Source organism: Eulemur rufifrons, chromosome 20, assembly GCF_041146395.1.
Source record: "Eulemur rufifrons isolate Redbay chromosome 20, OSU_ERuf_1, whole genome shotgun sequence".
Lineage (NCBI taxonomy): Eukaryota > Metazoa > Chordata > Mammalia > Primates > Lemuridae > Eulemur > Eulemur rufifrons.
Genome location: NC_091002.1, coordinates 25,558,917 through 25,572,679, shown reverse-complemented (window position 1 = coordinate 25,572,679; position 13,763 = coordinate 25,558,917). Strand labels below are relative to the sequence as shown.

The 13,763-nt window shown below is 40.9% G+C and overlaps 1 protein-coding gene across 2 annotated transcripts in view; it reads left to right on the top strand.

Moving 5' to 3' along the window:
- The window catches only part of TPX2 (TPX2 microtubule nucleation factor), a 54,350-nt gene that overhangs the window by 30,758 nt on the left and 9,829 nt on the right, over positions 1-13,763 (top strand). For both annotated transcript variants that reach the window (XM_069495448.1, XM_069495449.1), the window contains 3 exons: positions 1,204-1,345; positions 1,985-2,201; positions 11,376-11,471. In XM_069495448.1, the coding sequence (XP_069351549.1) occupies positions 1,204-1,345; positions 1,985-2,201; positions 11,376-11,471 (455 nt within the window). The remainder of the gene's footprint in view (positions 1-1,203; positions 1,346-1,984; positions 2,202-11,375; positions 11,472-13,763) is intronic.

The following is a 13,763-nucleotide window of genomic DNA, read 5'->3' as shown; positions in this document are numbered from 1 at the left end:
CAGGCTGGTCTCGAACTCCTGAGCTCAAACGATCCGCCCACCTCGGCCTCCCAGAGTGCTAGGATTACAGGCGTGAGCCACCGCGCCCGGCCAATATATGGCTTTTAGAGTCTGATATGTCCTGCTTTTAGAATCCTAGTCATGGCAAATAGAAAAATTATTTTATGCCATTTTTATTTAAAACTTTGTATAGTTATAGCTAAATACTGGTTGTGTGTATATTTGAAGCATGGCTTATTTCTAAAATAAATAGATTTGGTTTTGATCTTCCACTGTTATATGATATTGATAAGATCTAAATTAAAGGACTCATTCTATATAATTATGAAAATTGTAAGGTTTTTCCCTGACCAGGAAAATTAATATTTTTTATGAGTGGTGGTATGGTCTTAATATTGATGCTTTGACATAGATTTTTTTTATTTTTTCCATTTGCCTTTTTTTTTTTTTTTTTGTACAGGGTCTTGCTCTGTTGCCTAGGCTAGAGTGCAATGGTGTCATCATAGCTCACTGCAGCCTTAAGCTCCTGGGCTTCAGGGATCCTCCCGTCTCAGCTTTCTGAGTAGCTGGGACTGCAGGCACATGCCACTATGCCCAGCTAATTTTTAAAATTTTTTGTAGAGAGGGGGGTCTCACTGTGTTGCTCAGGCTGGTCTTGAACTCCTGGGCTCAAGTGGTCCTCCTGCTTCAGCCTTTGAAAATGCTAGGATTACAGGCATGAACTACCATTCCCAGCCTCCATGTGATTTTCTATAGGAGGTCGTCTTGATGCTATAGATGCTTTTAGGAAATTCATAACATTGGGAATTATTACTTTATATTTAGAAAGCCCATATATCTTAAAGCTGGAATAAGCAAGAATCTTATTTATCAATAACAAGTGAAATAGTTGGCATTGTTAATAGAAAATACAGGCCTGTGCAATGATAAGGAACCCATCAGACATGGATGGATTTTAAGTTCAGAAGATAAGAGTAGAGTTTACTCAAAGGCTACCACCTTAATCATAACCCTCAATAAAGAGTGATGGAGAAGAAGGGACTGAATGTTTGTTAGATTAACAGATGTGAGCTGAGCTAAGTGGGAAGGGCCCACCACTCCGTGGTTGGTTTATCCATCTCTGGGCTACCTAGTTGAGTCACCACTTGACAGGTAAACTGGATCTTAGGGAGCTAGGTAAATGTCTGTCATCTTGGTTTATAGGTCTGTTACCCTCCAAATCTTCTGTGCCAAAGATCTCCAGAGACCCACAGACTCCTGTACTGCAAACCAAACAGCGCACAAGGCCTGTGACCTACAAAAGTGCAGCAGAGCAGGAGGCTGAGGAGCTTGAGAAACTGCAACAGTAAGTCCCATCTGAGGAAGAGTTCCAAAAACCTCCCTACTTGCTTCTCAGTTCTATAAGGATAACAGTTAATATTTTTCTTTTCGTGAAAATTTATGGGGTTTGAGTTGTAGATTCTGTAGGCTGTTTCCCTGCCTGTATGTTTAAAGAACTAAAGTGGGCCTATGGAGATGTCCTGGAGTGTAAACTGGTAAAAATTTAATGCAGAGATTGGAGCGGGAGAACTTACTTAGATTCCAATTAAGGAATATCCTCTGAGGTTAGGTTAGGTAGATCCCACCCTTTTATGGCTACCCAGGGGGTTGCTACAGCTATAATCAGTGGAGGAAATGGGAACTTAGCATTGGAGTTTATTTCCTACATTCTTCTATTCCTTTTTATACCTCTTTTAAAGAGAGGGAACTTCCTCTGTGAAGAGAAGCCCCCGCCTTTAATGGAGTGGGAATGTTAGAACTGTCTCATTTATTCTTCGTTCTAGAGGTAAAGATAATGGCTTTGGAGAGAGTTGAAATTTTACTGTGCATAATGGGTAATTTTAATGATTATTTTTTGGTTTCGGCCCACTTTGTTATTTGGGTAGTTTTCATTTTATTAAAAATTTTTTTCTGGTTGTCATTTGAACTCTCTCTCACCTTACAGATACAAATTCAAAGCACGGGAACTTGATCCCAGAATTCTTGAAGGTGGGCCCATTTTGCCCAAGAAACCACCTGTGAAACCACCCACTCAGCCTATTGGCTTTGATTTGGAAATTGAGAAAAGAATCCAGGATCGAGAGTCAAAGAAGAAATCAGACGATGAACACTTTGAATTTCATTCCAGACCTTGCCCTACTAAGATCTTAGAAGATGTTGTGGTAAGAATAGTTGAGGACTCCGTATGCTGGCAGAAGTGTCCTGCTCATGAGCAAATATCTACCCATTCACAGAAATATTTGAGTAGATACTGTGAGCAGGGCATCATATTAGGAGCTGTAGGTGATAAAGAGACATATTGGAAGTGGATTTTGCTCTTAGGCAACTTAAAATCCATTATGGGAAATAACATATGTGTGAATAATATAAAATGGACAGAAGTGTTCTAAGGGAGATGACAGTTTGAAGTACTATAGGAATTCAGAGGCGAGAATGATTTGTTCTAGAGAGAAGGAATTACCACCTGTTTCAGATGAGGTCATTGAGGCCCAGAGAGGGTATGTAATAATCCTAGGGCACTCAGCTAATACATGGTGAAGCAAGGATGAGAATTCAGGCTCTCTGGCTCCAGAGTCTGTAATCTTAGCTCTTCATTATATTGCCTGTCCACTATGTCATAGAATCTGGATGTGCAGAAATGCAAATGAAATGGACTGGCAGAGCATTCCAGGCAGTGGGAGTAACATGAAAAAATGGCTGAAGGTGGAAAACATGGAGCATCTATGGGGAACTGTTAGTGGGTCACTTAAGCTGGAGAAAAAAGTTTATCAAGAACAACTGGAAACTAGATTAGAGAAGTGGGTTGTAGTTTGATGGTAGGCTCACAACCACAATTTTAGAGAAAATATGCAATCAGGAAGCAGTGCCACAAGCAAAGAATAAGTAATGGAGTTAAACACTTGCATAGGTGTGAGGTGGTTTTTAGATAAATTTTTGTGCAGATAGGGAACACTACATCCTTCCCACCAACTCACTGGTTTGGATCTATTTATGTCCAGGTTAACACTAGAAGAACTCTCTATTTTTCTATCCTCTTTTTTTTTTTTTTCCCCTTGAGACCAGGTCTTGCTCTGTCTCCCAAGCTAGAGTGCAGTGGTGTCATCATAGCTCACTGCAACCTCAAACTCTTGGGCTCAAGCCATCCTCCTGCTTTAGCCTCTGAGAGTACTAGGATTACAGACGTAAGCCACCATGCCCAGCCCTGCCGTCTTTTCTTTTTGCTTGTTTTACAGTCACCATCATTTTAGGTGAAACTGTGCATCAAGATATTGCCTTCAACTGGATACCTGATTTTAGGTATTCTATTTTCTTAGCACAAAGTCAGAAGCAACAAAAGTTATATTTTCTAGGATTTACAGAAGTCATGATTATGCTTAGAAATGGTACTGCCCTCATATCATACTCTTTCAATTGAAAGTTTTTTTTATCTGAGACCTCTCTTCTATTCACAGTGCTCTTTTTTTTTTCTTATTTTACTGTGATGCATATGTACTATATGTCAAACTCTGTTACAACAAACTTAAGAAACCTCTCCCCACCCAAGTCATTGCCTAGGCTGAAATGCAGTGGTGTGATCACCTCCCGAGTAGCTAGGACTACAGGTGTGCACCACCAGACCTAGCTAATTTTTTTTTTTTTTTTTTTGAGACAGAGTCTCACTCTGTTGCCCAGGCTAGAGTGAGTGCCGTGGCGTCAGCCTAGCTCACAGCAACCTCAAACTCCTGAGCTCAAGCGATCCTCCTGTCTCAGCCTCCCGAGTAGCTGGGACTACAGGCATGCACCACCATGCCCGGCTAATTTTTTCTATATATTTTTAGCTGTCCATATAATTTCTTTCTATTTTTAGTAGAGATGGGGTCTCGCTCTTGCTCAGGCTGGTCTCGAACTCCTGGGCTCAAACGATCCGCCCACCTCGGCCTCCCAGAGTGCTAGGATTACAGGCGTGAGCCACCGCGCCCGGCCGGGCTAATTTTTTTTTTTAAATAAAAATAAAACAGACTTTATTTAGAAGATACCTAGCTAATTTTTTAAAAAATTATTTCATAGAGATAAGGTCCCGCATGTTGCCTAGGCTGGTCTCAAACTCCTGGCGTTAAGCAGTCCTCTTACCTTGGCCTCCCATAGTGCTGGGATTACAGGCATGAGCCACTGTGCCTGGCCAACTTTAACTATTTTTAAAATCAGCTCACTTTGTAACTTAAAGTAATTTAAAAGGGAACTTTTAAATAAATACATAAATGGAAAACTAGTACTTTTTGCCATGACTAATGCAACAATAGTAGCTAATATTTAGATAAAGCTTATTGTATGCCAGGTTTTTATTCTAGCTCATTACTTTATTTATATAATAATATACTTAATTTTCATAACAACCCTATAAGGTAAGCACTGTAGGTACTTTCATCATCCATTTTACAGTTAGGAAACAGAGGTTAAAGAACTCAGGCTCAGAGGAAGAGCCCCATGTCCCTCTGAACACCCCCCACCCCCAGCTCCATCATCCCTCTGCTACCTACTTCCCCTTAGACCCAGGGATGTGCAAACCTGTCCCCTCGATACTCTGTGATCACAAACTACCCAGTGGCAGAGCTGGGCTACAAATCATAGGTAATATGGCCCCAGGGTCCATGCTCTTGTGTTAAAATAGAAGGTTCTTAGGAAATAAGTGATTAATAAAGTCTACCTCCCTCCTAAGATCTTCTTCCATACCAATCATATGTGAACTCCATTTTTGGAAACATAAATTAGGAAACTGGTTTGTGAGTTTGTTGTATGTACTCTGGAAATGCTAGGGTGACATGGTACATGGGAAGGGTGACTAGATTTTATTTAGAGTTAATTAAGTGTGATCTTAAAGTAGCATTGTACCAGGTTATGCCTGTTGAGAATTCTGGATAAACAGATCTGCAAAGCACTAGGTAAGATGTGACTGAATTGGAGTGATATGCTGAAGGGGGGAAGTGTTTGCCAAATCCAGCTGCTTCTCAGAATCCTCTGGGGCTCTTATTACATAAACAGGTTCCTGGGCCCTAGCCCTAGAGTTTTGATTTGTTGGGTGCAGCATAGGGGGAACCCAGGTGAAGAACTTAGTATGGTGCCTGACAGAGTAAGCAGTGGTGTTGTTAATAGTAATGATTGTCATTTTATTGAGTGCTTACATTTTCCTGAGTGCTTTATGTAGATTCTCTTATTTATTTCTCATGACAACTCAAAGAGGTAGATTCTATTCTTATTCCTATTCTTTAGACAAGGAAACAAACACTAAGAGGTGTTTAGTACACAGAGCCAGAGTTTGAGCCCATCATCTCCTTTTTTTTTTTTTTTTTTTTTTTTTTGAGACAGAGTCTCACTCTGTTGCCCAGGCTAGAGTGAGTGCCGTGGCGTTAGCCTAGCTCACAGCAACCTCAAACTCCTGAGCTCAAGCGATCCTCCTGTCTCAGCCTCCCGAGTAGCTGGGACTACAGGCATGCACCACCATGCCCGGCTAATTTTTTCTATATATATATTTTTAGCTGTCCGTATAATTTCTTTCTATTTTTAGTAGAGATGGGGTCTCGCTCTTGCTCAGGCTGGTCTCGAACTCCTGAGCTCAAACGATCCGCCCACCTCGGCCTCCCAGAGTGCTAGGATTACAGGCGTGAGCCACCGCGCCTGGCCTATCTCCTTAAAACTATATTATTCTACCCCACAATGCTTACTGTTATCATTGTTTATTATGGCAAATGAGGTTTTTGAGTTTGACACTGTTTGCAGCTCTCCCTACTAAAGTTTCTAGTGATTTCACTTCAACTCTTGGTTTCTAGAGAAGCAAAGCATAGAAGGAGATGTTAGATGTATTCTCTTTTACCCTCTTCATTTTTCAGAAAGAGAGGCTTTGAAAGGGGAATGTGGCTTGCCTATAGAAACATTTTTAAAAGTTGGTGGCAGAACTAAGAGTAGGTCTTTGAACTTCTAGTATTGGACTCTCAGAGCAGAACTGAAGAACCCACCTCCCAGAGCTTGCTGCAGCTTGTCTGTCTGACACTGTCATTCCCCATCTGTGTCTCCTCAGTGCTGAAGCTCTATTACCATGTATCTTTATGGTGTTTCTTGTGCCCTCCCATGTGTGGTTGATAGGTGGCAAGGAGACAGCAGGGCTGACGAGAGATGGGCTTGGGCAGCAGCAGCCATAAGGCAGAGGTGGAGTGATGAAAGCCTTGAGCATGAGGTGTAAAATGTGAACTTGCTGCCGACATCTAATGGAGAGCTTGGGTACCACGGAAGTGGAGGTGGTGTCAGTGAGGCCAGTGAGTAAGTTTAGCAGAGATATTTTAGGGATGCCTTGGGGAGACCAGCAAGGTTTGTTTTTGTTGTTGCTGCTGCTGCTGCTGCTGTTGTTTTGGTGTTTTTTGCATACTTCCTGCGATAACATTGCTTCACAGTAATTTCCTAACTGCTCTGGTACAGGCCTGAGAGCTTGTTCCAGGGCACTTGGGGGCAAATCCTGCCTTAGGGAGAAATGTTCAACTCCCCATCCCTGTTCCCCATTCCTGGCTGCTTTTCCTCAGTGGGTCATCTGTCCACCCATGTTGCCCAGTTCTAACCACATACCACCTCCTTAGAGATAACCGTCCCCAAACTTCCCATTGAGGGCACTTCCCCCAATAGCATTTAGCTCCACATTCTGCTGGGTGTCTTTAGAGCACCTGTGAAAACTGGGAAGTATTTGATTTGTTACTTATTCATTATCTCTTTCCTCCGCTAGAATCTGAGCTCCCTGAGAGTAGGGATCATGTATTTCTATATTATTCACTCTGTGTCTCCAGCACCTGGCGTAGTGACTGCCACAGCACAGCCACTCCAATACTGTATAACTGAGTGAGTGACACTACAAGCTGAAATGCACCAGCCTGTGTTTCTAGCCTATGTTAGACAGTGGGAATTCGAAGATGGAGTAAGACATGGCCCTTGTTCTCAAAGCTTTCACAGTCTGGTAGAGCAGATGGACATGTAAATAAATAAGTACAGTGATGTTAGCCAACACATGTTCATTGCACAGTTATTATCAAATCATCTTGTAGGTGCTGTGGAGAAGGCAAAGGAATGCAAATAGCAATATCCCAGCCCTCAAGGAGCTTACAATTTTAAAGACTTAAAATTGCAAAACAAGAGGACTTCTCTGTTTCTAGAATCCCACTTTCCTTTTCATTATTTCTAATTGAGCCCCCAGTTAGCTCTGACTGCAGTTGAGATGAGGTGTGTGTGGATGGATAGTTGCTGCAAAAATGATTTTCATAAATCATCTTTTCCTCTCCCCAACTAATTATGAGGATTGATCCCATTCATAAATCTCTCCTTCATTATTAGAGGTTAACTTTGCTCCTCTTTTAAAATGCAAATTTCTCTGCTGGGTGGATACAGAGAGAGGGGAAAATAGGAAAAGTAGGATTATTTTAGAACAAAATGAGTCCTCAGGTATTTATTTTAATTACTTTGTTTTATGAAAAAAAACCCTGAGGCCCAGAAGATGATCTGATGTGCCCAAGGTTATACAGATTGGAAGCAGAGTGGGGCTAGAACAGACCCCTGGCTCCCCGTTCACTGTTTTTCCCACTTCCACTTGCCTCTGCTGCATTCAATCAAGATACTGGTGTCCACTTGTTCAAGATATTGTAGAATAGATTTTTTTGTTGTTGCACTTTTATAGTAGGCATCATTTCAAAACCCATTTCTTAGACATTTGTCACTCTGATTACAAGATCAGCTGTATTGGATTTCACTATGCTAGTGGTTAGTGGTTCTAGCATTCTTTAGAAAACATGCAAGAAATCTCACAGCAGAATGAGCATTCCCTTCACAGTGTTCACCTTGAGAGGCTATAAATCCTTTCCAATGATTGTGATATTGCACAAAGCATTTTTTTTGTTTTTTGTTTTTTGTTTTTTTTTTTGGAGGCAGAGTTTTGCTCTGTTGCCCAGGCTAGAGTGCCGTGGTATCAGCCTAGCTCACAGCAACCTCAAACTCCTGGGCTCAAGTGATCCTTCTGCCTCAGCCTCCCAAGTAGCTGGGACTACAGGAACGTGCCACCATGCCCGGCTAATTTTTTCTATATATTTTTAGTTGTCCAGCTAATCTCTTTCTATTTTTTTAGTAGAGACGGGGTCTGTCTCTTGCTCAGGCTAGTTTCGAACTCCTGAGCTCAAACGATCTGCCCGCCTCGGCCTCCCAGAGTGCTAGGATTACAGCTGTGAGCCACCGTGCTCGGCCCACAAAGCATTTTGGAAAAGCCACTTGTCTTGGATCCTGAGACATAGTCTTTTGGATCTCTTCAATGATGACAAATCTTCATATGTATTTTAAACATTAATTTGCTTTTAAAAGCTAATCTAAAATTATTTGGAACTAAAATGTCTGAGTAGTCCAAGATAATAGAGGTGAAAACAGTTTTGTTAAAAGTAAAGAGTGAGCAACTGTCTTGCATGGTCCAAAAAGTGGCTTTGAAATCAAGCCACTCCAAGAAAGACATTCCAAACGTGTTTGGAGCAGTTGTTGCAGCATTGTTGGGATTAAGGAGAAGTCTCCCAAGGTATTCTCCTAGAGTCCAAGGTATAAATTCTGTTACTCATGTGTTCATTCATTCTTACTCCATTCATTCAACAAACATTTACTGAATGCCTTTTACTTGCCAAGGTCTATGTTAGGCACTAGAGATTGATAGAATAAAATAGTCCTTACCCTCAAATATTCATAGGCTAACGGGGGAGATGAATATCTAAATAAATAAGTGCAGTGAAGTTTTGTATGGACTATGATAAAACTATCTATGGGGAGAAAAGGGTAAGTTCTGTAGGGCCTGGGAGTGGAGGGATCTATTGAAAGGCTTTATAATAGAGGAGATGCTTCAGTGGAGGCTTGAAAAGATGAGTTGGGTGCTTTTAAGCAGCTGGGGAATTTCAGACAGAGCACAAGCAAAGGCATTGAGATAAGAACCAGGGGTACATTTGGGGAGTGGCCAGTAGTTCACTGTAGTTGGAAGATGGAGGGCTGAGAGGTAAGGCTGGAGAGTCTGGCAGGGTACCAAATTATGAAGCACCTTGTATTTCATGCCAAGGGATTTGTTCTACTGCAGTAGGTATGCCCTAGAAGCCATTAAAGAATTTTAAGTCAGGAAGTAACATGATCAGATGTGTTTTAGAAAAATAATCCTGACTATATACAGAAGATGAACTGGAAGAATGAGATGAGAAGCTGAAAGACTATTAGGAGATGAGTGGAATGGCCCAGGTAATAGGCGATGTGGGCCTGTGATGTGCAGTGAAGACTTAGAGAGGAGCTGAATAGAGAGCTGAGGGGTCAGGATGTGGATGCGAATGTAACGAATAAGGAGTTGTCTCAGGGTTTCTGGTTTTTTTTTTTTTTTAATTGATCTGGCCATACACTTCATTCAGAACAACAGCCCAAAACATACTATTTTGCAGTTAGGATTAATTGCTAGATTTGTGACAGAGTATAAATTCTATGAGAATTGAAAAATCCTTACTGAACAACTTTCTAAAATGTATTAAATTATGTGTACCATAAGATACATGTAATTCATTCTGCAGTGATTTGAAATATTAGAATTAGAATTATGGAATATAGAAAATTAACTTTCTTAATCTACCCTCAAAGAAATATGAGAGTTAACAGTTTGGTGTTCTTTTATTTTCCGTGTTTAGGTTAATTATATGTACATTTTAAAAGCAAAAAAATGATATTCTGTTTTATCAACTTGCCCCCCACATATTATGAACACTGTTTTATCTCAATAATAAACATTTATTTTATTTTTGATGGCTATATAGTATTGTATTGTGTGGCTGTACCACGATGTGCCAAAGAATTTAATTGATCCTTTCTTTTTTTTTTTTTTTTTTTTGAGACAGAGTGTCGCTTTGTCGCCCTGGCTAGAGTGAGTGCCGTGGCATCAGCCTAGCTCACAGCAACCTCAAACTCCTGGGCTTAAGTGATCCTACTGCCTCAGCCTCCCGAGTAGCTGGGACTACAGGCATGCGCCACCATGCCCGGCTAATTTTTTCTACATATATTTTAGTTGGCCAGATAATTTCTTTCTATTTTTTTAGTAGAGACGGGGTCTCGCTCTTGCTCAGGCTGGTCTTGAACTCCCGACCTCGAGCAATCCACCCACCTCGGCCTCCCAGAGTGCTAGGATTACAGGCGTGAGCCACCACGCCTGGCCGATCCTTTCTTGATAAATAACTGAGTTATTTGTAATTTTTTATTGTTTTGAAAAATGTTGTATTGGACATACGACTCAAAACGAAATTAAATGAGCTCAAATACTGGAAGTTTTACGTTGGGTGAAAGAGTATGACCACATAGAAATTTAATAGATAATTCTCAAAAGGTTAAACCAATTTATATCCTTACTTTTACCCAACTCTATGTGAGTATTCACTTTTCTTCACACATGCCAATACTGGTATTAATTGGTCTTTTAAATATTACTCAGTCTCATAAGTAAAAAAGATCTTGTCTTAATTTACATTTTTAAAAATTATTAATGAGATTGAGCCTCTCCTGTATCTTTGTGAACTGCTTGTTCTTGTTCTTTGGCCATTTACTTGCCAAACATAAATTAAACTAGCCCTTTGCCCAATACATTTCCCCATTTGCCATTTGAAGGTAACATTTGTGAACATAAGTTCTTATTGTAGAGCTATATATGGAATAAGAGAATGGACAGAATGTGTTCTGAATATAGACACATTTAGAAGTCTTTTTTAAAAATTTTATTTTCAAGGGATTGGGGATAGAAAGGAAGAGAAACCAAGGTGGGAAGATTGCTTGAGACCAGGAGTTCGAGATCAGCCTGGGCAACACGGCAAGACCCCATCTCCACAAAAACAAAAAAATTAGCTGGGCATGGTGGCATGCACCTATAGTCCCAGCTACACAGAAAGCTGAGGCAGGAGGATCGCTTGAGCCCAGGAGTTCGAGGTTGCAGTGAGCTATGATCATGCCTCTGTACTCCAGCCTGGGCAACAGAGCAAAATCCTGTGTTAAAAAAGGAAGAGAAAAAAAGATTTTTGATGAATCATATTTTTACTAGATATACAACTCTACCTATGTCTTTGTTATTTGCTGCTCTTCTGTCATGATGTTATTTATAATCCACTTTTGGAGTGCTACCACATACCAGATATGACTTTGTCTTAGGTGAACAACATAATAAAATAGTAGACGTTTTTGATTCCCAATTCACGAACTTTTCTTTAAGAAAGGAATTTAATCTTCTCAGACAGCCTAGTAGAAGTTTTTCTGGGATGTATAATTGATTTGCTTACTCCTTCCAGGGTGTTCCTGAAAAGAAGGTACTTCCAATCACTGTCCCCAAGTCACCAGCCTTCGCATTGAAGAATAGAATCCGAATACCCACCAAAGGAGATGAGGTGATTCCCTGGGGGTAGGGGGTTTCTTTTTCCTTCTGCATATCCAGTCTAAGCCTTACTATTTCTTAAACTTCATGGAGTTTAAAGGTAACCACTCGTGTCTGGAGTTGTCTTTAAGCATGAGTATGAACATTTGATCATCTTTTTTTTGCTCTTCCAAGAACAAAGTAGTTGGTAAGGGTATGAATCTTCTGGCTTTCAGTGAGAACTAGTTACAATTTATGGAAACAGTGAGGAAAAGTTAGGCATTGGAGGATTGTCTGTGTCTGTAGCATTGAAAATTACCTTTGTAACATGGATCAAAAGTTGCCAAGCTGGGACCAGGCGGAGTGGCTCACACCTGTAATCCTAGCACCCTGGGAGGCCAAGGCAGAAGGATTGCTTGAGGCCAGGAGTTCAAGACCATACTGACCAAGAGGGAGACCCTGTCTTTACAAAAAAATAGAAAAAATTAGCCGGGAATAGTGGCCTGCTCCTGTAGTCCCAACTACTTGGGAGGCTGAGACAGGAGAATCACTTGAGCCCAGGAGTTTAAGGTAGTGAGCTATGATGATGCCATTGCACCCTGGCCCGGGCAACAGAGTGAGACTCTGTTTAAAAAAAAGTTGCCAAGCTCTGCACTTTATTTTGCCTTAGTTATTGTCACTATTGAGTGAGGGACTTTTAAAATTCATACAAAGCAGTTACATCCACCTTGTCCTATCTCCATTAACCCAGAAATTGCTAAGGTGGACTGTGTGGTGATGGTTCATGTAATTGTAATACATAAACTGACATTGATCATGCTAGTTTCTTGTTACATCTCCCATTTTATCTATAAATATCCAGAGTTAGGGTAATTTTATAGCAGATCTCAGGCGTACGCCTTTTTATAGGTTCATTTGAAACTAAAATACACGGTAATCTTGTGTTACCAGCTTGAAACCAAACAACTTACTTGGTCCTATTCTGGGTTTGGCAACTATTAAGTCCCAGTCACATGTTTTAGTGGAGTCTGGAGGCAGCGTGAAAGAAGAGGCTAAGGTACATGCTTGGTTGGGACCTATCTTCTGATCTTCATTTTATTCATACTACAGGGTGTCCTGAAAGTGGACATACACAGGGAAAATGGGAAATTGTAGCTAAATGTACACTTTTCTTTTCTTTTTTTTTGAGACAGAGTCTCACTCTGTCGCCCAGGCTAGAGTGCCGTGGCATCAGCCTAGCTCACAGCAACCTCAAACTCCTGGGCTCAAGCAATCCTTCTGCCTCAGCCTCCTGAGTAGCTGGGACTACAGGCATGCGCCACCATGCCCGGCTAATTTTTTCTGTATATATTTTTAGTTGTCCATATAATTTCTTTCTATTTTTAGTAGAGACTGGGTCTCGCTCTTGCTCAGGCTGGTCTCGAACTCCTGAGCTCAAACGATCCACCCGCCTTGGCCTCCCATAGTGCTAGGATTACAGGTGTGAGCCACCGTACCCGGCCCTAAATGTACCTTTATTTACAAAATATTCATTACAAAATTTTAAAAATTTTTTCCAAAGTATAGGACACCCTGTACTTGATCTTATTTAGTGTTTGCAATATTCCTGTGAAAAACTTCAGATCTTTTATTTTTAATTTTTTTTCAAGATAGAGTCTCACTATGTTGCCAGGGCTAGAGTGTCATGGTGTCCGCCTATCTCACAGCAACCTCAACCTCCTGGGCTCAAGTGATCCTCCTGCCTCAGCTGCCTGAGTAGCTGGGACTACAGGCACATGCCACTACACTTGGCTAATTTTTTGTTTCTATTTTTAGTTGCTCAGCTAATTTTTTCTATTTTTAGTAGAGACGGGGTCTTGTTCTTGCTCAAGGTGGTCTCGAACTCCCGACCGCAAGTGATCTTCCCACTTCAGCCTCCCAGAGTGCTAGAATTACTGGCGTGAGCCACCACACCTGGCCTAGATCTTTTAAAAATAATTGTCTTAGTCCATTACCAAATGCCTTCACATAGGTCTCACCCCTGTGAGGTGGTAGATCACTTAGGTATCATCCCTCTTTGATAGAAAAGGAAGCTAAGACACCTAAAAGATTGAGTGAATTGCCTTAATTAATGACTTGCCACATTTATCTTCTGACTTGACATTCTAAGTAGGTGGGAGAAAATGACAAGTCTTATTTCTGTTCGCTCTATTGATTGTTTCCTTGGCTGTGCAAAAGCTTTTTAATTTGATCAGGTCCCATTTATTTATTTTTGTTTTTGCTATGATTGCTTTGGGAGTCTTCTTCATAAATTCTTTACCAGGCCAATGTCTATAAGATTTTTACC